Below are 25,658 nucleotides of genomic sequence, written 5' to 3'. Positions count from 1 at the left end.
GGATGGCACCTGGATTATTTTTTTCCCTTCTGCCTGTTGTTAAATTTAACAATACTGACAAAACCCCTTGAGGGTGGGGTAAGAGGGAGGTGAGATAGATGTCTGGACCATTTAACTATGGCCCCTCGATGAGAGAGCATACTGGTAATAATCAAAGGGAAGTCTTGTACTCTCTGTGATCAGCAAAACTTTTAATACTTTATCCTGCTGGAAAAGTCAGTGAAAGTCAAAGTTAACCTTTAGCTGCCTATAGAAGGAACTGATACAAATAAGGCAACTGCTACACCATTTTGCCTACCTATTATGTCTTTTTTTCTCTGCTTATTGATGACTATCCAAATCCTACCCATCCTTCAACACCAAGCTAGATCCTGCTCCTCTCCTATGTCTTAGCCTATGCTCACCATCGAGTGCTCTCCTCCTCCTCTAAACCCACAGCACTGATCTGTAATGCTTTTATCGGCTAGGTTTGGATTATCAGATAATTTTCTTTATGGCCTGTTCCCCCAGGAGTTACCTTTCCCTTGATGTTAGAAACACTATTATACTGCCTTCTGAATCTCCTGTAGTACCTAGCAGAGTTCCTGGCATGTAGATCATTGAAATATTTTTGTTACTTGATTGATTTTACTATAGCCGCTGTACAGCATGTCACATCTCATGTTCTTTGGAATGAAGAATTAATTGCTAGGAAAAATGCAGTAGTTCTCTCTAATATAACTTAATCTTTTAGACTGAAGATTACTGAAAGTTGGGGATGAAGTACTCAAGGCTGTGTCATCGACATATAGAATAGTGCTTGGTTTATGGTAAACAGCTAACTTTAGTAATATGAATGAATAAATGATCAATCAATAAATCTATGGAGTTCTCTTAAGGTATAAAAGAAATGGTTTTTTTTCTCCCCCCCAAAGAGGAAAAATACTTCTCTTGCATAAGACTGATATTACGAGTTTGTCCCATAGTTTAGAAATGCTTATCAATAAACACCAAGGTACCCAAAAAGTGAATTTAGTGAGTATTTAGATGTTATGATTATTATGTATTCACAATATGAAAGTACTATGTGGACAAAGAAATCTAACAGACCTCCAATAATCTAATTTCATCCACTTCAGCTCATCTTGTTCTCAAACTAGACCTTCTGTGCCAGCCAGTCTGGGCTGCTAGCCATGCCCTGAGCACAGCCTGCTCATTCCTACTTCTTTACCTTTAGTGATATCATTTGGTATCCATAGAAAATCCCTTTTTGTCTAAATCATATGCCTCCATCAAGAGCCTTTCCTAGACTTTTCTTTCCTACCCAGTGTTCCTTGGATAATAATTCTATTCTTTCAGGATTTATGAAAGTCTCACTGTAATGAGATCAATGAACAACAGTTCAGGGCCTGCCATATTCCTAAACTAATACATGCTGCTTTGAAATGACTCGCATATGGTCCTGTGATTACCTATTATGACCTGGTGAACTAGATCAAGACTACTCTGGAGTAGGTGTCCATCATTCTCTTTGGCCCCAAGCACTTAGTGGAATAAGGGATTAATAAATAGTCATGTGCCTGCCAAGTTACATTTATGAAAGCTCTTTCTAAAAACAAACAAAAATAATTAAAACGACAAATTTTGGCAAGGATGTGGAGAAAAGGAAACCCTTGTGCACTGTTGGTGAGATTGTAAATTGGTGCAACCACTATGGAAAACAGTATGGAGGTTCCTCAAGAAATGAAAAACAGAACTACCATATAATTCAGCGAGTCCACACCTTAGTATTTATATTACAAAATCCAAAACACTAATTCAAAAGGATATATGAACATGTATGCTCATTGCAGCATTATTTACAATAGCTAGATAAATGAATGGATAAAGAAAATGAGGGACATATACACAACGGATATTATTGAGCCATAAAAAAGAATAAAATCTTGCCATTTATGACATCATGGATAGACCTAGAGGGTCTTACACTAAGTGAACTAAGTCAGACAAAGATAAATATCATGTAATATCACTATATGTAAGATGTAGAAAAAAAGAAAAAAGAAAAAAATGAAGTAGCCAAACAGAAACAAACTCAGACACAGAGAACTGATGTTTATCAGATGGGAGGGTGGTTGGTAGACAGGTGAAAAAAGTGAAACAAATTAAAAAGTAAAAATTGACAGTTATAAAAATAGTAACAAGGAAGCCCTTGGCAGCCCCTTGTGGACACTGTGCCTGGCCTCCTCCCTGCCCTGCCTGCCGAGGTGCTGGAGGACATGCTGCAGAAGTTTGGGCTGCTGCCCCAGGTGGCGTCATCTGCCAGCTCAAGCAGCTGCCTTTGGGTGACTACTCCTCCACCCAGTACCTCCAGTTTGTCCTGGAGAGGTGGCCAATACCAAGGGGCACTAGCAGATAAAAAATCTCAACCATTGTTTTACCAAACAGAAGGCACTGGTGACCTTTCTTCCTCAAAGCAGGATACCTAGCAAAGTTGATATTCTTAAAGGCACAACTGAATACATACAAGTTCTTGATGGTGTTTTGGAAGGAGCCAAAGACTCTGAGGATAGATTTCCAGAAGTAGAACTCCTGAGTCACAGGGTTCCTCAAGTATGAAAAGTACAAAAGCTGGTGCAGGCCAAACACAAATAAGTGCAGTCTTGGGGTTGGGTCAGGGAAGTCATGGGGATGTACAGCACAGGGAATATAGTCAATGATAGTGTAATAACTATGGATGGTGTCAGAGGAATGCTCGATTTATTGGGGTGATCACTTTGTAAGTTTTATATATGACTAATCACTATGTTATACACCTGAAACTACTATAATATTGTATGTTGAAAGTAATTGGAAAATAAATTTAAAAAATAAAGCAATTATTTTTAAAGCAAGAGACAAGCTTTTCAATGCCTCTAACTTAAATAATATAGATACTTATTATTCTCTGCATTGGTCAGGGAGAGGCAAGGAAGAAAAAAGGAGTCACAGAGAGATCATATTTTTTCTTAGGTTATGAGTAATATTCAGGAAGAAAAGAACCAGATGTCCACAGAGGAAGAAACACAGATAAAACAGACTTAACGCATTCCTAAAGAACATTTGTGTACATGTGGGGAAGAATTTTTCATTGTACAAGTGATTAAACACTGACATTGGCTACCTAGAGAACATTCTTAAAAATGGTGTTGACAACAATATTTGTGTGTGTATGTTTTAAAAAATTTATAACTGTAGGAACAGTTGCTCTCTTGAGGTTCTTTGAGGCCCTGGATTCATAATGGTCAAATATTATTGAAGAATCTTATTTTTAAAAACTTGGGCAGTCTCACCAGAGTTAGGCAAAAGGTAAGAATGCTTGCAAGGAAATCCTAAGAAAGAATACATGAGATCGCAGGTTTATAAAAGATACAAAACCAAAGCAAAAGAAGGGAGAGTCAAATGCAGAGGAAACTGCTAAGGCTTTATCTGTTTGATTGTAATTCTGAAACTGGCAAAAATGCTCACGTTTAGTAAGAAACATACTGAATGTGGGATTGTGAAACAGGAATTTGTGTCCTAGTTGCTAGTGATATGATTGAGTCTTCAACCACTGTGAATATCTATTTTCTCCATGGATAAGATAGGAATGATAATATTTCTCTACCTATGTTTTTGTGAGGATCAAGTAAAATCATGAAAACAGACACATTTGATAAACTCTAAAATATACTATTACTATAAAATCTGATTATTATTAGGAGGGGTTAAGCAGGAATAAATGGGATGGTGAGAATAATAGACTTTTGTGTTTGTGTGCTTTTTTTTTTTTTTTTTGAAATAGCACAATATCATGAATGCTGATTTTTCACTCAGTAATGTTCATTAAGCACCAGGCATGAGGAATACAGAAATGAACCAAATACTCTTGCCATAATTTTTGAAGAAAAATAAACACTTCAAATTTATGAGTGTATGTATATGTATGCATTTGAGTTTGGTATTTATAAATAGCATTATGAGTCATCTATACCAAATTGGTTTTGTAAATAAGATATTTCCACGAACAAATATATGTGGAAATATTGCACACTATGTTCCTCTCCCAATGCACATTAGCAAATTAGAAATTAGAAAAAAACTAACTTTTAAGTCACAGGTCTTGAAATTTATTTGACCACATGACCCATTTTTTGCTTCTCTATTTTTTCCATTATAGCCTCTATCATTATCCTAAAGAACAGTTGGGAAACATTAAACTATTCTGTACCTGAATGTTCTTAAGTAGAATGACTCATTTAGCCATTTAGTTTCGCCTTACAGCCATAAGACCCGACCTGTGTGCTCTCTCAAAGGCTAGCCTCCCTACATACAGCAAACATTCTTGGAATGCCTGCTTGGTAACAAATGCTTTATGAGTGTTTGACATGAACTTTAGGAGCTGAAACTTTATGTTTAAAATAGTGTTTCATATGGGAGCAGTGAAATATTTCTAAAAACAGAAGTAAAACTTTATAGAAAATTTAGAAAGAATTATAATATCCAATCAACAGAAATGGACTCCATTTTTAAACTTGAATTTTACAGTGCTTGATTAAATCAGGATACATTCATTACATTCTTTTAGGCAAATTTTAATAAACTTTTCCTACTGTTGTTTCCTTCAGCTTAATTCAAAAGAACTCAAATCTGCCCAGTTCATACAGTGTACATAGAGATGTCTCTGGAGAGTATAAAACTGTACTCAGAATTCTGAGTATAGTCTGAGGACAGAATTCTGAATTTCTAAAATCTCAAAGTAGTCTCATAAAATCTTAGAATCAAAAAGGACCTAGAGATGAAAATCTGTTCATTGCATAAGTTCTTTCTACAACGGTTCTGGAAAATTTTGAGCAGTATTAGCTTGGCTATTTTCAGTCATGCAGACATTACTATCTAAAGAGGAAACTCATTCCTTTACTGTATAGCTCTAATTGTTAGTGCTTTTTTCCTAATATTAAACCAAATTCTATCTCACTGGAATACGTCTAATACCTCAATTAAAAATATCATTACTGTGCTCCATGAAAGTTAGATATAATTGGAAAATGGCTTACATTATTGGCTGAATGTAACAGTACTTTTATCTAGTCAGAATAAAAAATTTATATATTTGGTTTTCTAACACCTGATATCATTAACAGTTTCCTGTGATACCTCTGATACAATATATTAATATATTAACTAATTTATTTTCTCAAATAATATTGAATTATATGTTAGGCAATAGATGGCCAGCTTCTGAGATCAAAATGCAGTTCTTTGTTATAATTATTACATTTCACACAGCTGGGTGTCTTGCCCCCTTCTGCAATGCCTTAGGGATGATGTGATTCTCTATACTTAATAATTCTTCCTCAACTTCCGTATGTCTTCCCAGACATATCTGTTGGATTTATAAGCAGAGGGCTCAGTGCCATCTTCTCTTCACTTACTCCCCACAGCCTGGTCATCTGAAGGGAAGGGCAAAGTAGTATCTGTCTGCAGGGATGAACTCCACCCTACCAGAAATGCCTATAAATTTTGAAAATGATGGAGATGGGTACAGAAACCTTGAAGACCAATGCCAAAATCTTTAGTTTTCGTTACTACCTAAATGTAAAGGTTATAAAACTACAAAGTCTTTTAAAATATTGTAAATCTATACTCTGTTCAGATTGTCTTTTACATTAGTCATTTTGAGTGAGTTATACTATTATGAATTGGTTATTGGTGGTTTTTAAAAACTGAAAAAGAATGTAGAAAAATTTGCTTCCCAAGATAAACTCTGAGCATGTAGAAAATCTCCAGCCATGTTAATGTTTCATGGATTTTCTAAATTTTACTAGTAGGATAGAATTCTGTCATCTGATATTCTGTCATGTCACCTGACAGATATTTGTGTCAATTCAACATGACAACACAGTCTGAAATTGAAATTTGAATCCCAATCAGTAAACTTATAAAATCTATAATGGTAATATATGATTCCTGGCAAGAAAGGAATTATCTTAGTATATTTTAACCATGCTGGTTTGTAAAATTAATCCATGAGAGATTAAATTTTGAGTGAATAAGTGAATTAATGAATGAGGGACTAGGCTGCTGGTAAATTATTAATTTATGGCTTTAACAATCTTAAATATTTAACAATATAACCTAGTTATATCACTGAGTGTCTACATGATTTTGCTTCTATACAATCACCTTCCCAGTTCCTTTCTTCCCAAAGATTAGGAGACAATACTGATTTTAACTATATTTCCCAAATACTCGCCAATGCCAGAGCAAATATTAGATAACATGCAAATATCTTTTGAAGTAATATCTGTAGTTCCTCATCTCTGCTACTATTGTATCCACATAAATAATAAGAGGTTCTATTAGAATTTATTACACCTTAATTGTGTTGCTCATATGAGATGACCAATGGTGGGTTGATGACAATGAATAATGACTATAGACCAAAATTGCTTTTACTCATTCATCAGTCTAAATGTTTAGAAAAATTAGCTTTCTGATAAAAGCTTTGGTTAGTGGGCTGGTTAGTAGAATATGCCTTGTGTTTGTAATTGGAAGAATTTGAATTTGAGCCCATTTCCATCTACGTGACTCTTACACATCACCTAATCTCACTTTGTAGTCCAGTCTTCTCATCTGAAAATGGGTATAGTCTCACCTTCCTTATAGGGTCACTGAGAGGATCAAGTGGAATATACAGGTATGCTTTGTATAATGGAGATTTGAACCATAATGTTTGTCTAAGATTCGCTAACCTTGCCATTTAAATAACTGTAACATTTACTCATCAACTTCCAAACTGGCTTACTCTAAAAGTAAAGGAAACTCTACTTTCTTCTTTTCTATTTCCATTATAATTCTCTATATTTCCACTTCTGAATTTCTTCATTGTGGCTTTTCTGCCTTTCGACACATTTTTTTTTTTCCTTTCTTTAATGATGCAGGACACGCTGCTATATTATATTTTTTGCTGTTTCATTTGGTTCTACACTGGGGGTTATTATTGCTAACGCAAATGCTCTATCAAGTTACCCTGCCCTTTCAGTTAAAGAGAATTGAAGATGTTTATAAACCAAGGGAATGAAATAACTTTAGGTGAAACATAAAATGAAACAAGGTATAACTGCAGACTACAAGACAGCAATGCAATTTAGAGCTAGAATTGATCTAATGTGTTTGAAATCGATCATAAAAATTTTACATTATAAACATATATGTAGGGTATTAGACTTATTGGGGGATGGCTTTATAAATTTCATAAATGACTAACCACTATGCTGTATACCTAATATAATACTGAATGTCAACTATAATTAAAAAAAAACTAATGGAAATAATTTAGTAAAGTATTATACAGGCAATATAGTCAATATTATAATAATGATGTATGGTGTCAGATGGGTAATAGACTTATCAGGAGTGTGAATAACTTAAAAGCTAGTTTCAGTAGGAAACTTGGCCATTTACAGACTTTGTGAATTATACAAATGTCTAGTCACTATGCTGTATAAATGAAACTAATGTATGTCAACTGTAATTTAAAAAATTTAAAAAATATGTTAACGGCCAAGTTTCCTACTGAAACTGGCTTTTAAGTTATTCACATAATATTGTTCATGAACAAAAACCAAACTGAAAATAATTGAAAATAACCCCTTTTGTTTGGAATAACTGGTAGGAATCAAGTTTCTAGGTTCTATTCTACATAAAAAAGCAATGTCATTTTAAATGAAAGCTGAAGCATGAGAAATAGCATGAGGAAGATATATAGGCCCGAATATTAACTTTGGCAAGCATGAGTGTGTTTTTGTTTTTCTTTCATAAAGTCCTTTTATTTTACCTTCCAATTTTTAAAATTTTTTTATTTTGGTTGGCTGTTTTGTTTTCGGTACAGTCTACATGAGGATCTTCCTTCGAGGCTGTAAAACTCATGCTTTCATTTGGAAAAGAACATTTCTATGGACTCCATGTTTGCTCTTATGCTTTTTGAGAGCTCCTTTTATCTAGAAGTTTTGGCCTGGAAACACATTGCTAAGAAAATTGCCTGAAATTATAGTTTGCAGCCAGTTAGTTACCCTGAATTAGCTACTGGTAGCCCTCACTGTAGGGAGTGCCTCTGTGTAGGGTTTAACAATAGTTCTCAAAGTTAGTTCATGGACCAGCAGCATCAGTGGCTCCTGGAAACTTGCTATAAATGCATACCAGACCTAGTGAGTCAGAATTTCTAAGAGTGGAGTCCAGCAATCTGTGTTATAACAAGTCCTTTAGGTGATTCTGATGTGCACTAAAGTTTGAGAACCACAAGTTTATGGTATAGAAACCCTAAATAAGGTGGCACAATTCTTAAATACATATAAATGGCCAACATCCTTAGGTCTTTCAGATGGTGCTGAAGGCCATTACCCTGTTTAACGGTGGGTCAGGCTAATAGCAGCGATGGTTATAATTCAGTCTTTTGAGTTGGCCCTATTCACAATCAACAGTGATTTGCCCAAGAACTCACAATGAGTTGCAAACCTGTCCCTTCTGAAGTGCTCAGACTCAGACAGCTTTGAAGGTGCTAGCAGCAAAAGTATTTAAATGGCATTGACATTTACCAGGCCCTGGTCTTCACACTCTATTTCCAGGTCTTCTGCTTAGTGGCTGGCTTTATGACTTTGTTTATCTTCCTTCATTTTGTGCCCTTTCTCAGAGTTCGCACCCACATCCCAGGATTCAAATTCACCTCCTGAATGTAGTTTCAGAACTGACTGCTTTTAAACTACGTTTCCCATTTGTCCAGTGACCACAGTCACTTGCTTGTTCTCCTACTAACATTGACAGAAATAAATAAAACCTAACATATCGTTTGCCTCAAACGGCTCCCCATTTACACGTCTACATTTTGGTCAGTAGTAGGTTGCACAGATCTACAAGTCGCCTAAGTTTGCCACTCTTCTTTGACCCATAGATTCTTCCTTCATGATATTTCTCATATTCCTCCCTTTTTGTCTGTTCCTGCTATTACTATATTGAGACGAAATAATTAAACTGCAAAAACTTGTTCCCCAAAGGTTTCCTCCTCCACCCTACCTTCCTATGCAAAAGCAGATGGCATAGCATGAGTGCTTTACACTAACCCATTTGACCTCCTCTCATTTTTGGCCTCCTGCTGACTACAGATGAGTCTCTCCACTCCTGGGCCTGACATCCAAAGCTCTCCAAGTTCTGATCACAACCTACTTCTTCCATCTTCCCTCCATTCACTCCTCCCTACAGATGATTTCTCCCTACAGGTTCTTAAACTCAGAGTCACCAGGAGGGCTGGTCAAAACACAGATTTTTGGGCCCTACTCCTGAAGTTTCTAACTCAGTAGGTCTGGGGTGGAAGGTCCAAGATTTTGAATTCTTAACAAGTTCTCAGGTGTTAACGGACCAAATGCTTGTCTCTCGTTCCCTACATTCATATACTGAAGCCCTAACTTCCCATGTGACTGTCTTTGGAGATGGGGCCACTAAAGCATTCATTAGGGTTAAATGAGGTCAAAAGAGTTTTGACCCAATAGGGTTGACAGTGTTCTTATAAGGAGAGACACCAGAGAGCTCTTTCTCTTTCCTCCCTGTAAGGACACCATGATACGGCAGTCATCGACAGACAATCCGGAAAGAGGGCTCTCAGTAGAAACCAAATTGGCTAGTACCTTCAGCTCCAGAACTGTGAGAAAATAAATGTCTGTTGTTTAATCCTCCCAGTCCATGGTGTTCTGTGATGGTGGTTTGAGCTAAAGGACGTACCCGGAGATCATGGTGCTGCTGCTCCCAGACCTACTGAGCAGCGCTTCTCCAGTCCTCCCTTATGGATCTCTGTCAGCTTGTCCTCTGTGCCTTGCTGAGCTGCCTTCCTATTCTGCCCTTACCTGAACCTCACACATCTTTCAAAGCCCACCTTAAGGCTTCTCTGAAGACTCCCGCTGTACTGCCCATAGTAATTTCTCCCTTCTCTTAAAGACCTTAGCAATTGTTTCTCTTTAGGTTAATCTAGTATTTAGCATAAGCTGTCATATACGATTGTTTTTCCATTCATGTACTTGTTTTAGCTTTACTGTAAGCAACTTTGAGCAGAGAATTTTCCCAAGTCTTATACCTAGCAGAGTGCTTTGTGAATAGCAAGCATTCAATAAATATATGATTGTTTGGTAACCATGGCATGCATGAGGAAATTCATAGAAGCTTCAGGTGTGACTCTTTCAGGTGTCAGTGTCACAGGTTTCTCAATCACTCTGACACCCTCTTGGTAAATGGAAAGTACGGCTCACAGGGGGACACGTGATTATTGGCTTCCTTGCCTAGAGAGCTGCATCCTAAAAGAGTTCATGTTTGTAGAAGAGGTACTTTTTAGACAGTCCATCTAATAATAACAAGGATGGTGTAATAAAAATTAACATGTATTACCACTTGTGATCCTCCCAGCAACCAATAAGCTTAGGAATTATTGTGCTATCATTTTATAGATGGAAAAATTGCGGCATAAGAAGCTGATCTTATTCCAAGGTCATAAAACCGTGCAGAGGTAGAGCAATGCTTGGACCATGACTGCGTGATTCTCTACTCTTCTGTCTTAACCAACACATTAATTTCTTGCCCCTACTTCTCCTTAAATAAGTAGAGACCTTTATGCCAGAGGTTTATACATGTTTGGCTTCCAACCTTCAAAGATTTAGGTTTACTATTTCCATGCCACTTAACACAGTTCATTTTTTTTAAAGATAAATTGAACACTTAATAACAAGGCTTACCTTCTAGTGCTAAGGTATAAACTGAAGGATAAAACATCCCATATCTTTTTATGAAAGTTAGTTATAAAGGGCATCTGGAGGTTGTGAGGCAATAGTCTACAGTTTTCAATTAATGTCACTGACCCCATTGGTCACAAAACCTGTTCTCAGTGGATAAAAACAGATGTTATGGCTCAGTGGGTCTAGAAAAAATGTACTGCATTTGGCTTTCTTGACTCAGCAAGAGTCAAGATTTGGAGAATGTTTTTCTGACATCTCAGTGTGTCAGTATTTCCATAAAATTCTCAAATGACTGACTCTAAGGCCTGTTATACTTTCCTATCAGATCTCAAACAAAAAGAACAACAATAAGAAAAACACTGAAGAATATTATAGTTAATAATAGTAAGAAGATATTATATAATTTTGAAAATACTGGTCTGTCATTTGACTTGGCATTTGCTTAATTTTAATCAATGTATTACCCAATTATTATGTTAATTAAATTTCTTCATGAGTTTTATAACTTATTAAATAAAATATATGCATATAGTATATACATGCTACATATAGTAATATATATATAATATATAAAACATATATACACTCACAGACACACACACGTATATATGTAAATGTAATATGTGTATGTGTAGTTTTTTCCCCAGACAATTCTCCTACCCGCAGAGCAAATTTGAGAGTCTTTGAATCCTAAGGAGAAAGTTTAATTGGGCTATTTGTTCCAACCCACGGATTTAAATCCAAGGCCCTGAAAGACTTCAAAACCTACCACTTTTAATTAATTATAGTTTGGTATTCAATTAAACTAATTTACTTTGCATAGCAAAGTGTGGTCTTCATATTTCTTTTCAAAGGAAAATTATGATTCAACAAGAAATACCTGGACATTTTTGAATAATTAGAAAGTGCAGAAAATTATAAGCAGGCAGAAAAAAAAAAAAACACCGTAATTTCACCACACAGAAGTAAATGTTGCTTTACTTTGGATCCTATAAAACAAATTTAATATCCCAAATCTTAATTTAACAAGATTAATTTCACTATTCTTTGCCTATTGTACTGTTGAGTTACATCTTGAATTTGAAGACATCTCTTTATCATTATTCCCCTAGCCCATCCTCCAACTTGTCTCCCATAGGTCTGTTTTCCCACACTGCATCCCTGCTCAAATTGCTTCAATGGTATCTATTATTCTTGGGTGAAAGGACTATCTCAAAAGAGTGCCAGGAGGCAGTGTGGTATATCAGACCAATAATCTAAAGACCTCTGATTGATTTTGCAGGGTTATTTTGAGACTCAAGTAAGAGAAAAGTATTTGAAGATGCCTATAAACTCTAGTAAGCTGAATCTGTGAGTGGTTATTAGTTGAATCTTTGAATGTAATAGAAAATGTCAAGTGTTTTTTGTTTTATTTTAGAAATAAAATAATTTTAATTTCTTTGTTTAATTTTAGAAATAATATATACATTGTTTTCAGAATCATTTATAATAATGTTAGCTTTTAAGAGGCAAGTAACAGAGAACACTTTAAATCAGAAAACAGGGTTCTAATACCACTGATATTCTGCATAGCTTTGGAATGAGATTTGCTTCTCATCATGAAACACATACACACACATACACACACACAGAGTTATTGATTTAATATAGATAGTGTTATGAAAAAATTAATCTTCTAACTATTCATGCCAAAAAATGAAGAAACAGTGAAAGTACACCTGTTGTGACCCAGACACATAATAGATTAGTGCATTGAGAATGATAATTTCCCCATTGCATGACACATGGCAAACACCTGCTTACTCTGTGCTGTGAGGACGCTTAAATTTTGCAAATGATTTCACCAATTAGTCTATTTTTTCAACCTAACTTCAGGTTTCCAGAGAAAATGAGATACTGGGCAAGAAAAATCACATTATGAGAAAGTAGGACCTGGGATTTTGATGCCCTGGCCAGAGTGTGATAGAAATATTCCTATGAGTAAAAAGCTATTATACAGTCTTTATTCTGGATAGCTTGGTTATCAAAGTATGATATTTTCCCTCATATCCAAGAGAATTATTCTGATGCTTAACTTGATTATTCAACATGTTAATCTTTGATGAAAAGAAAAACTTCACAAAGCCATGAACATTGGCCTTTGTGTATCAGTCAAGGTATCAACAGAAAACAGATGGAAACTCAACTAACGGTAATTTGAGGAAGGTTAAAATAAGAGACTGTTTGTGAAGGTTTAGATGGATATTTAGGGAAACCACAAAGGAAAGTGGAGCTAATGCCCTTCGTCCATAAAGCATGAGGGGCAGAAGTAGCTACTAGGATTAGTAGGAGGAATCACACAGTGGCAAACAACTTGCTTGGTTCACAGTATTGCTCAGTGTTACTGAAACCTTACCTAACATTTACTATTTCTACTTTGGGTAAAGATTTGATGTATTCAGAACCATATCACACCAGCAAACCTATTAAAGTTGTTCGTGTACAGCTTTTTGATTGCACTGAAGAGCCTCGTCCAGCTTTGAATGTCATCGGACAGACTACAACATTTGAAGAGCCAAACCTCATAAATTGTCCTCCATTTTCCCACTTGAGCCTCTAAGAAAATACCAACCTCTTGTCTTGGAAGTCAGTGCTAGCTAGTTGAATTCTACTGCTCCAGGGATTCTGGATCTCTGGTTAGCTCTGAAAGACTTATCAGCAAAAATGAGAAACCACTTCTTACTGTGCTTTCAAATTAGTATTGAATCGAAGATGGCCAAGTGGATTTTAATATTACTTCCCCATATAAACTGATGACATTCTTCAACATTTTCTCCTATAGGTGGCCTCTGGTTGAAGTTTCAGCTGTAGACCTTAATTCTTTATTTTGATGCCAGTTCTTCTGCTGACTAAATATTATTAATGTTAAATTCCCCTACATTTCTGATAAGCAGAGATCCTTTCTGCATTGAACTACTTAAGAAAAGGGTTTCTTTTCTACTTATGGATGCATCTTTTATAGTTGGAGAAATACAATTAGAGGTAATTAATATTTTTAATGTGTCAAAGCATATTTGTAGATTCTAAAGTGTGAAACTTTGATTTCCATTTCAAATTAAAATACATTACACTTCACTTTAGCAAGAAACAGGTTATTAAGATGACCAAAAGGATCTGATTTAAATTTCAGGAAACTTCAAATAAGCAATAAACAGGGAGGGACTCAAAGATGTTGTTCATTAAAAGTTAAACAAAGATCATAGAAAAAAATTTAATTTCATATATTTTAACTTTTATAGTCATTAAATATATATTTTTTTCTTCATAAGCCAGTTGTAACAGACGTAAAGTATTCCTTTTGTGTGTAAAGCTTTTGACATTCGGGTTTCTCAAGCTGTAATAAAAGCTCAGATAAGGAAACAGAATATGACACAGGATAGCTCAGCAATTAATCATTCTGTGTCTCATTCCAAATTGTGTTATTCATTGCAAAAACTCTACTTAATATGTTGAAGTTTTATACATTTTTCACTGTCTTACTATGTGAAATATTCAAAAAGCCCTTGGTATAATAAAATAACTGTTGCAAAAGCTTTTTTATGATGAATATTGTAATCAAGATGCAAGAAATGAATTTTGTACCCGCTTCTAAAACTCTAAGTAATGCATTCTTGAGAAACAGCAAAAAAAAAATATAATTTTTCAAGCTAACTAATTTAAGCCATTGGATTAACATTAAGAGGAAGAATATGTGGTAATTATTACAAATATTAAAATGATTTCTACTTACATTTCACAAAATCTACTACAGTTTTTCTGAATATTTTAATGGCATAGGGGAATCTAAGGCACTTGTTTCTATTGATCAAAAATGGGTGGTGATGTGGTTTTCTTTTAAGGCAAAATAAACTTTTCCCTAATTAAAATATACTGTAGATATGCTTGACACATTGAAATTTCAAAACTAAAAGTGGACAGTCTCTTCATTTAGAATACCTTTTTCTTTCTACCTCCTTATGACCCAATTTACCCACTGACCCTCTGCGTTCCCTGTATCCCAAAGCCAAAGTTTCCTCTCTCCTAACATGACCTTTGTTACACTACTTCTCACTTTTTAGTCTAGCATAAGAGCAGGGTGTCCCAACCTCAGCACCATTGCATTTGGAGCCAGATAATTTTTTGTCAGAGGGATCTGTCCTATGCATTGTATGATATTTAGCAGCTTCCCTGGTTTCCACTCACTAGGTACCAGTGACATGACCCTACTCCCAGATGTAATAACCAAAGCTCTTAATATATTGTCAAGTGTCCCTGACATTTCATAAACAAAATCACTCCTGCTTAAGAACCACTGTATGAGAGCAACTGGGGTACATAACTTCATGTTCACCTTTGAATATATGCCTCTTTGTATGGGAGTTTGTTCAGAGGTGATGTTCAGTAAATATTTAAGAGAATGCAGAGTAAGAGGGTATTTTATTGCTGTAGTACATTGCTTGAATAATAAATATGCTAGTCTTATAAACTGGATTCACAGTTTCATTTGAGGACTTAAGAATACTTAATACAATACTATATCCATTTTTGTATTTATTTCTCAATATTTGGAATAAAAAGGAGAGAAGGTAGTGTTTTTCCATGTTGATAGATCTTATTTGAACTTTGTGGTTCATAAATTTCTAATGGGAATCAATCCTCTGTAGTTTTTCTTCCTTTTTTTTTTTTTTAACTGTTAGAGAAAGATTACATCTAAATCTATTCAAAAGGAGAACAAAGGAGAAAAGCAATGTGAAAAGTGGAAAGTAGCAAAAAAAAGGAGAAGAAAGAACAAGTGAGCATGATACAGTTGACTTTTCTATACTATACACCCAATTATAAAGAAGCTGAATTTAAATAAGAATTTTTTTAAAGTATACCTTTCAATTTGAAGATAGCGAAAAAATAATTTAATTGTCACTGTTTTTCTTGATATTTAATATTACAGTTAATTTTCTAGCAGATATACAAGGGAAAAAACAGAAAAGAGAAAGATGAGAAAGAAACTTTTTTTGAAAAAGAAGATTTTAACGAAAGAAAGATAATGAAGAAAATAAAGGGAATATTTTATGAGAATAAAAGAAGTAAAAGTTGAATTCTTTAAAAAAGCATGCTTAAGATTTCTAAAGGACCCCAAGTCCTTTTCCACAACATGTAGATCAAATAGTAACACTTGAATAATAATTCAGTGTACTTTGAAACGATAATTTTCCTGTAGAGGATGAGTTAGAAATTAAGGAAACAAAAAATTACCTTGTTTTACTGATTATGAAAACATGTAAAATTTATCCAAATGATGTTTACTTATTATAGTTTGGATTTCATTTAGTTCTGGATTCCTGCCTTAAGAAATCATGAGGGAAAAAAAGTCCAAGTATTGGGGAACTATTCATTCAAAGTATTTAGTGTTTATATTCATTATTAAGATCTGCACCCAACGATTAACAGCACTGGAACTAGACCTAGACTAGCTGAATTAAGACTGGCTCCACTTTCTAGCTATGTGACCCTGGATTTGGGTTCCCCCAGAAGCAGACCCTGAGATAAACATTCAAGGACAAACGGTCTCCAGGGAAGGGATCACAGGAAACACTGGTAAGGGACTGGAGAGGTGAGAAAAGGAAAAAGTAAGAAAACCAAAAAAGAATATGGTATGAAGCCAGCCCTCCGAGGGGAACTGGAGCTTCATTTTACAGGGGAACTTTCAGTCTGTGTAAAACGCACTTTAGAGCTGTCCCAGCTGAGGAAGCTGAATTGCAATTTGTTTTGTTTTTTCTTTTTTCAATCTGCCATTTTCCTGTCTTTCACTGGTTGAGGGCTGCTCCTTGGGGCAGTAACTCTGTGGCACCTCAGTTTATCCTGAATGGAGCTGAGTATGCTCTGTGGCTCCTCAGGCAGAAAGTGGCAGGGATTTGCTGTATGTGGTACTAGTTGATATTTCAAATTTTGTACTCGAAATATACCCTAACACCAGTATGGTCTTTATAAATTGAATTAAAAAAATACAAGCTTTTAGATGAACAAAAATTAAATATAATAAATATTAGAATAACTGTTCATGAGTACTTGGTACTGTGCTAAGTGCTAGAAAATTATTTGGGTAATTGCAGCAGTATTTACACTGGAAATTGAGACTTCATCTGGTCTTTTTGGATTCCCCATGCTATCAGGATGTCAGGTACCACTAATATTCATTGAAAATGCTGATCTGCAGGGCAGAGTACCAAAGAAATCCAAAGGGTGGAACCCAAGTTTCTCTATTTAAACTTGTCCAGTATCAAATATTCACAGAATGGTATAATACCCATATAAGTAAAACCCTCAAAAATTCAACTTTTCTACATTTCTCAGTTAAAGAACCCTGGAAACTGAGGTTCGAAAGGGAACAGAGAGTGGACAGGGGCATTTGGAAGTCATAAATATAAACCACAACATTAGGGTCAGTTATAGAAATGGAGATTGTATTTTACATATTTGTTTTGGTTGTGCCATACATAATTTTAATATTCAACTAATTTTCCTTTTATCTCTCCTTTTTCTCACTATTTTATAAAAGATATGGTGTTTTTGGCTAACTTCATGATTCGATCTATGGTAATGAATACTGAGATGGGACTATGATAGAATTAAGAGGAAGTGAATATAAACTTGGAAATCCTATATCCATTAACTGATGAGACTTTGGATTGCCTCAATTTTTGATTGGACCACAGTTATGTTATATTAGGCAGCAATATGCCTCCCTTTTCCCCTTACCCAATTTGGAAGTATAAACACCGATTTGAGCAGGTGGAGAGGAGAACTGTGGAGAGATGACAGGTGACAGTGGAGAATCCCTATCATCACCAAAGATGTGGAACGAATGTGTGTTTTCCATGGCTCAAGTGAAGCCCATAGGAGGAAGTTGGGCTTCAGCCTTTATGCTGGGACCCCATTCCAGGAGGGTGATCACTAGGAGTGGATATTTAAAGAGTAAGAAGCTATGGCATGTGTTGCAGGAGGCAGTCACTGAGAGGGCCCTGAAAGGAGCTGAAACAGATTCTGCTCACCAGGGAGCTGAACAGATAGGAGGATCTCTAACATGGGGCCCCTCAGAAAGCCAGCACTTTGATGCAACCACATATCTCCCTCCTTCTTTTCAGTTTTTGCCCTCAAAATGCTGAAACAGAGAAGCAGGCAACAAGGGGGAGCAAAGGGCACGTCAAGCTCCCTTCATACCTCAACTTTTGGGCCTAGTCATACCTGGCTGTAGACAGTTGAGGGGATGACTCCATAGGTAGGGAAGAGATGAAAATTAGTTTCTACAGAGCATGGCTGAGTGGGGCCACTGGAGAAAATGCAAAGTCATTGTATATCTCTATCCTACCAACTTCAATTATGGGGTGGGGGTGGGAGGAATAAAAGCATACTCAGAAAAGCCAGAAAAGGGGAGTAAAAAAGAAAAAGACCAATGCTGAAATAAATTATGTTAGGTCAGGGGGTTATTAGGATTACAGATTCTATTTTTCCATACCCCCAATATGTTTTTAAAGTTTCCACACATAATACACAATAAAAAATTAATATGCCAAATTCCATATACCAAAATTTATATACATATGCAGTTTTTCGGTGTGACATCTATGCTAAACATTTGTTGTGTGCATACATATAAATGTATACCTAGAAAAGCAAAAGTTTTATATACCTACATTCTCTAGGAATAAAGCTATAACACTATTTATATGATGTATTAGAACTGTATTCATAATTATAAAGTTCAGAAAACTTTATAGGATTATGGATAGGGAGTAATGTTTTGAATATTTCTGTATTTCTTGATAACCCCTCCTGAGCTCAACTCTTTTCTCCTTTCTGGAACCATCCCAAGATGGGTTTATATATCATATTAAAAAGAGTATTGGTAGCATTTAATTGGACACTATCAGAAAGTACAAAGTGTTAAAGAAAGGCCAAACATTTACATAGCAACTACCTTGGCATTACCTTTGTTGTAGAAAAGTTAAATATACATGAACAAGTACAAATAAGTCTGGAGTATTTTCATCACATGAAAAATATCTCTAAGCTTTCTTTTCCGAGGATCTCTTATAAATGAAGACTGTGTTCTCTTATTTATATTTATGATTTCTGAGCTGTGATTTATTATGTTCTAGAATTTTAGCCAGTATTAGGCTCTTTTGACTCATACTGACATTTTCAATAATCTTTCAGAAATGCCATATCTTAAATGCATATAATTACCAAAACATAATAAATCACAAAACAGCTTTAAAGAAAGGTTGTTTAACAGTAATGACAGAAGCTTATGAAGTAGGAACTTTGCAATATGAAACAGGTCAGATCTGAGTTTTAAATAAAATATTTACCTCTCAGTTCATTTCAAAGTAAAAGGCGGAAATTTTCTCATACAAAATTAGGATAAAATGAAATTTTCCTTCTGGAAACCCCAGAGCAGGAGATTTTACATTTGAAATCAGGATTTGGTGAATTATCACTTTTTTTTGGAAGTTACCAAAACCAGTAAATATTGAACCTTTTGAACTAAATCGAAGAGAATATCACAGTCATGGATATTCAAAACTAGGTTTTACTAAGTTTTATGAAGTTAGACTCACTAACAAGTTTCGGTATTAAGCATGCCCTAGTATTATTAAAATTATTCATAAAATTATAATTCATGAGTATTTAAACATTGGTGATTTTCTATTAATCATATCCTCCATTCTTATTGCTTTAATTGACTATAGTAAAAAACATTAATACTATTTATAACAATTACATTGAATTTTAGTTAAGTATTCAGTTAATTATCAAATCCATGTGTTACTTACTCTGTGAGGTTTGAGTGTCGATGAACTTCTTTATCAAGGCATCAGTAGTTTGGGTATAAAGACTGAGAGCATATCTCAGAGACTGCAGATCTGGGCTTTTCTCCAAGAAATTTTTTTTGAGGCCATTTCCTCCAGCATGGAAGTATTGCTAAAAAGAAAATAAATAATGTAAGCAGAGGTATTTGCAAAGAGGTACTGGAGGAAGGATTTTATTGCTGTAACAGTAAAGCTCTAATGGAATAATACCTAGGTTCCCTCAGTATCTCTGAAATGATGCTCTACATCCCAGATCCTTGAGGCTTAGGACTTTTCTTCTCATTCAAAACTTTATTTAAGCATATGAGATCATGAAGATACAGTGGTCAGAATCCTTTAGAATGACATGTTTAGGTAATAACTGTCGACTTGATTATTGACTTCTGTTTCCAGAGCATAAGAAAAATATCCAGCATTGCCAAAATTTCACAAGGAAGGTAGATCTTAGTTACATATTTCTTGATACTAGTTTGTCACTTTAGACCAGATAACTGCTAGTTCATCTTCTCCATCCTCTAATAACACAATTGGTGCACATGCAGGCCAACTTAAAGACATAGAATGGTTCTTAGAAAGTCAACATCCCTATAGAAGTTTTTTGTTTTTGCTATTGTTATCCAACAAACTCAAAACACAACAATATTTATAGGTACGATAATAGAGAGGATAGAGGCTCTTCGACAGTAAATAAGGTCAGTAAAGGATGCCAGCATTTTGCATGCTGCAACTATTATGCATGACATCTCTTTGGAAAGCTGAATATCTAGATATGTGATACAACTGTCTCTCCCCCTCAACCATTTATAGATAATATAATATTCTGTTTATGTTAGATAAATGGTTCTTTCTCTCTGTAGCAATGATATTAATCTACACACTCATTGCAACGTGGCTTCCTATGATCTGTAATCTCACAAAATGACATATTTTGAAGAAGCTCAACAAATAACTAATAAATGCTCTTAAATGGATATGTGTCATCCCTCTATTTCACTACTCAAAAAATTCCGAGCTAAAACAAGTCAATGAACTAAAAAATCATAACTGTCTCAATTTTCTCCCCTATTCAAAGGGAGATGTAGAATAATATTCTGCATATTTGTAGGCAGTGTAGTAGAGAAGATTCAGGTGGTAGGTTTGAGAAAGTAGGCAATGGGGATATATGAACAAAGATTGCTCCAATTACACCCTCCCTAAGGAGAAAAAAATTCCATTTGCTGATTTTAGTTGGGTGCACTTTGAGAACACAAGTCTGGCAAAAGATATGTATGGTTATGAAGAGGAGGCACAGAAAAATGGAGAGAGTAGTTTCTTACTTTTTAAGGGAGACAAAGATATAATATTTAAACCTATCCTACACGTGAATCTTCCTGTAAAAATGTTGAAGTATTTTCACAAGTAGAAAGCATTTATTGAGAACGACACCAGAATTGTTTCAGGTGTCTTGGTAGATAAAAAATATATGATAGTTCCTTTTTTCAGAAAACATGGTATGATACTTATGGTGGAAATATATTAAATGGATATATTGAGAGCAGACAATTTAGTTTGGTCTTGACGTTTCTCCTAGACGAGTGGTGGGGTGCTATCTGGAGGTGTGTTTATGTAATGAACCAAGGAGCTGACAGGGTAAGTAGGTAGGTATGAGTTGGATGGAGAGGGACAATGAAGGGTTAACGAGGCCCGGAGACTGTGCAGGAGAAGAACGTACACAACAAAGTACCTGGTAATACTCACTTCCCTGCGCTCCCCTTGGCTCACCTGAGGTCAGTTAACTGCAGATGACAATTATATGACCTTATTTTATGGGCACTAGACTGATACCAGTAAAATTACTTAACTGAGCGTACCCTCACAGTTCCCACAATGTGGGCGTATGACAGCCCATATACGGGCACATGGCTCAGCCAGAATCAGGATGGTCTGAAGAAGGAACATGGAATTTGTGCCTTTCAAGGTAGGAAGGACAGGAGAACAAATAAACTTATGGCCCCTAAAAAGTCAGATCCCCAATTTCTAATTGCACTCAATTTTCACTGAAATGAAATTTTCATTTTCAAGAATGTCCAAGGGGTTACTCAGCCTACTTTACTTAATAAAGTCACTTCTGTTTGCTGCTTTTCTCTGATCTGTGTTCCTTCTTCCAGGTTTGGACCTCTATACAAATCTTTCATGGGGGATCCAAGGGCCGAGCCCAGACTCATACAACACAAACACCTGATTATTGATAACAGAGCCATCAGATGAAATAACTCACCCTAGAAATAAAGAGCAGTGGGATAAACTGAATCAAGAATAGGCAGGATCTCCGGAAGGAAATCCATTCTCCTGCCCTATGTTTCTAAGACAGGCTCCACCCTCATATGCTGCAGGTGTAAGAAAAATGATTTCAAATACAGATGAGCGAGGCATATAATTCTATGGGGGAAGGAATCAATAGAGTTTTTCCAAACAGGTGACATCTTTGGAGTTTATCAGTTTCTCAGCACTGCCATTTTAAATTTCAGCAGCCACTAGATACATGGCTACAGTGGACTAGAGGAAGAAGACAATCTCCCTGGGTAACCAAGAGAAACCCTGGGAGTTTCAGCACTACTTAAGAATAATTGAAGTTCTTGTAGTTCTCACAAGATATTTCTTTGGTATAGTTTAAACTGTACTGTTTTGCTACTAGCATCCTATTCTCATCATAACACTTGTGCTGCCTGGAAATTTCGAATTGTCTCTAGGCAGTAGAAGAGCCTGGAAAAGTTGAGATGACACCTTAGTCTTAAAGATTCACAATGCTTATTATCATATTAAAGGCTCTGAGACTCTCTGTGGTAAGGAAATCTGTTGAACCTTTCTTTAACACACAGTAGTCCCCCCTTATCAGCAGGGAGATCTATGGCTCTCAGTACATGTCTGAAACTGCAGATAGTACCAAGCCTTACATACATACTGTTTCTTCCTATATATACTTATCTATGATAAAATTTAATTTATAAATTAGGTCCAGTAAGGGTTTGACAATAACTAATAATCGAATAATTATAACAATATATTGTAATAAAAGTTATGTAAATGTGGCATCATTAAGCAAAATAAGGGTTACTTGAACACAAGCACTGTGATACCAGAACAGTTTATCTGATAACCAAGATCTAAGATACTAAGTGACTAATGCGTGGGTAGTATATGCAGTGTGGAGACGCTAGACAAAGGGATTATTCACATTCTACAGGATGGCTACTCAGAATGCTGTCCAATTTAAAACATATGCGTTGTTTATATCTAGAATTTTCCATTTAATATTTTTGGACTGTGGTTGACTGAGGGTAACTGAAACCACAGAAAGTAAAACAATGGATAAGGGGGGACTCTGTACTCGGTTCTTAAAATCATGTGGCTACAGAACATCAAGCATGCAGGACACTTATTAACACACTTGGGGGCACGCATATTCCATGGATTATGATTTAGGAAATCCTACAACAGAAGAATATGACTGGACATCATATAATTGAAGTATTTCTGAGGGCATAGAAGGCTTTGGGGAAGAAGGGAACTAGAGTTAGACTATGAAGGCATAAAGTATGGATTTGTTCTTGAGCCCCCTAAAATAATTTTATAGGAAGACATGATTTTACTATGAAGTCATTATCTTCTAGGTCTCTGTAAGATGGGGGACTAATCGTATAGTGAAAACATGAATACGGGAAGAGTTTGTTACTGAGGAAAACCTAAGGGTCTCCACAGAATTTTAGGTTATGACACAGAAGTGACTTCTGCTAAAGGCTCTAACAGGACAGGAACAGAAAATTTGTAGGAGAAGAAGTAATACCTTTATCTTCTGGGGTGCACTGTATAATAGATGTTGCAAGACAAACCCCAGACACATGTTAGCAATGTTAGAAGAGAAAACAAGTTGCAAGATGCTAAGAATAAAAGTCTCCTTTCTGCCAACAAAGACAAATAACACATGCCATAGGCTCCTCACTCCAAGAGCAATGGAGATAATTTCCATGGTTATGCACATGCAACCTTGATGAAATGCTACTTTATGGAAGCTTTTCACACTGTGTTCAGAACCTGGGCAACAGCTCCCAAGAGCATGAATCTGCTTATCTCACCAGCACAGATAATCAAGAGAAAAGAAAATGTAGTCAACTATGAGAACCTTGTCATTTAGTGATTCCACATTCAGTTTTGACTCTTTGAAAGATTCCCTAAAGGAGAAAGAGAGTAGAATTTGTATTTTTCTGTATTTATATCCTTCAGTTTGAAGGATTTAAATGTGGGGCTGATGTGTGGGAGTGAATGTCTTAGCTATTAAAACCTTCTACCCATAGCTCAGTGCAGCTGAATTGACCTCCATCAGTTATAGTATTTTGTAGGGGAATTATATACTACAGGGAAATTTATGAATGTGAAGTTTTAAAGCCTTCTGGATGTTTCCCTTATGCATGTGGAAAGTGGATTATTCTCCACTGGTTCTAAACAAAACACTATGACTCAGTTTATTATTGTTCCTCTGCAACTTGCAGTATAATCCCCAAACCACTAGTTTGATCTGTTCAGATGTTTTACTTAGACTGGGGAAAATTTGCAGAAAATAATCGGCAAAATAACACGTTGGGATAGGTCATTTCCTGCTCAAGAAAAGCCCAAGAAAGGACTTTCAATCAGAGGACCATGGAGGAGATGGCTCTTTAGTACTGTGAAGGATCAGGATGTCAGCTGGGTGACATTCTCCCTACCCTTGGCCCTGTCCTGTCTGATATTTTCAATATGGACTTGGACAAAGGCAGAAAGTGTGTTTTTCAAATATGCAGATGAGCCAAAGCTTAAAATCATTATTTTGGATGACAAAATCAGGCTTCAGAAAGGTCTTGGCAGTCAGGAATGGTGGGTGAACATTTATAGGATCAGATGAGAAAGAGCAAAGAAAAAGGCCTGTAGTCATGATAAAATATTTACTGCCAACTTCAGAATGGGGGTGACTTAGCTTAACATCAGTACAATTTTAAAAGCCATAAAGATTTATTTGCTCTCAAGTACAACGTGATTTAATAAGTGATGCCGCAACTATCAAAGCTAATAAAATCTTAGCATGCATTAATACAGGTAGACAGGTCAAGACAAAGGGTGTGATAGAGTAACGACATTCTCTGCTGGCTGATTAGAACAAATCTGGAATATTAGGGTCATTCCTAGGCTTCATCATTTATAGGAAGCATGAAAAATTAGAAGGCATTCAAAGGCGGATGAGTAGAATTTTCTAAAGTCTAGAAGACATTTTATTTAATAAATGGCTGCAGAAAGCTTGGGATAGCATGATCGTTTTCTTTGATGTCTGAATGACTATCATATAGAAAAAAGTAGAATTATTTTATAGTAGTTTCAAAGGATAGAAGTGGTATCAACGCAGAGCTGACAACACTGGTATCTCTGTATGAGCCGAAGAGGGAAGATGTTGGATTACGTTCCCAATTCTGAGATTGTAGAATTCTCTTCACCTTTTTGACTCTGCCCTTTACTTTAAAATGTGCTAGAAATAATGTGATGCTTCAGCTTTCTTCTGCGCAATGCAATTTTTGCATCGATTATTTAACCTCACCGAACATCAGTTCATTCATTTGTAGAATGGGAATAGAAATATCCACGGTGTCTGACTGTGGTGTGGTAAAAATGAAACGAGTTACTCTATCTGAAACAACTTTGTAAAGTTCTTCCTACTTCTAAGAAAATACACTTAATTGGTAGAATAACTCTCCATACTCTAGCCCTGCTTTGTGTCCTGAGCACCAGCCCCTGTCTCCTGTAGTTTACTGAATATTTATTTCCATGTTTCTGCCACCATACCTAACTCCAAGGTGGCAATAAGAAAATTACCCTCCTGCCTTATTTGCCATTTTCTTCAGTGGAACCATGCTTTCCCAACCACTTGGCTAAAACCTTGAAGCACCCTGGGCTCCTCCCTTAATCTTGCCCTAATTTCAGTTGCCAAATTCCAGTGACT

General features: G+C 35.8%; 1 protein-coding gene across 5 annotated transcripts in view; it reads right to left on the bottom strand.

Moving 5' to 3' along the window:
- The window catches only part of UNC13C (unc-13 homolog C), a 620,140-nt gene that overhangs the window by 35,212 nt on the left and 559,270 nt on the right, over window positions 1-25,658 (bottom strand). For all 5 annotated transcript variants that reach the window (XM_016153676.2, XM_016153674.2, XM_016153678.2 and 2 more), the window contains one exon: window positions 19,622-19,769. In XM_016153676.2, the coding sequence (XP_016009162.2) occupies window positions 19,622-19,769 (148 nt within the window). The remainder of the gene's footprint in view (window positions 1-19,621; window positions 19,770-25,658) is intronic.

Source organism: Rousettus aegyptiacus, unplaced genomic scaffold, assembly GCF_014176215.1.
Source record: "Rousettus aegyptiacus isolate mRouAeg1 unplaced genomic scaffold, mRouAeg1.p scaffold_m13_p_3, whole genome shotgun sequence".
Lineage (NCBI taxonomy): Eukaryota > Metazoa > Chordata > Mammalia > Chiroptera > Pteropodidae > Rousettus > Rousettus aegyptiacus.
The sequence above is the reverse complement of the archived record's forward strand: the minus strand, read 5'-3'. Positions and strand labels throughout refer to the sequence as shown.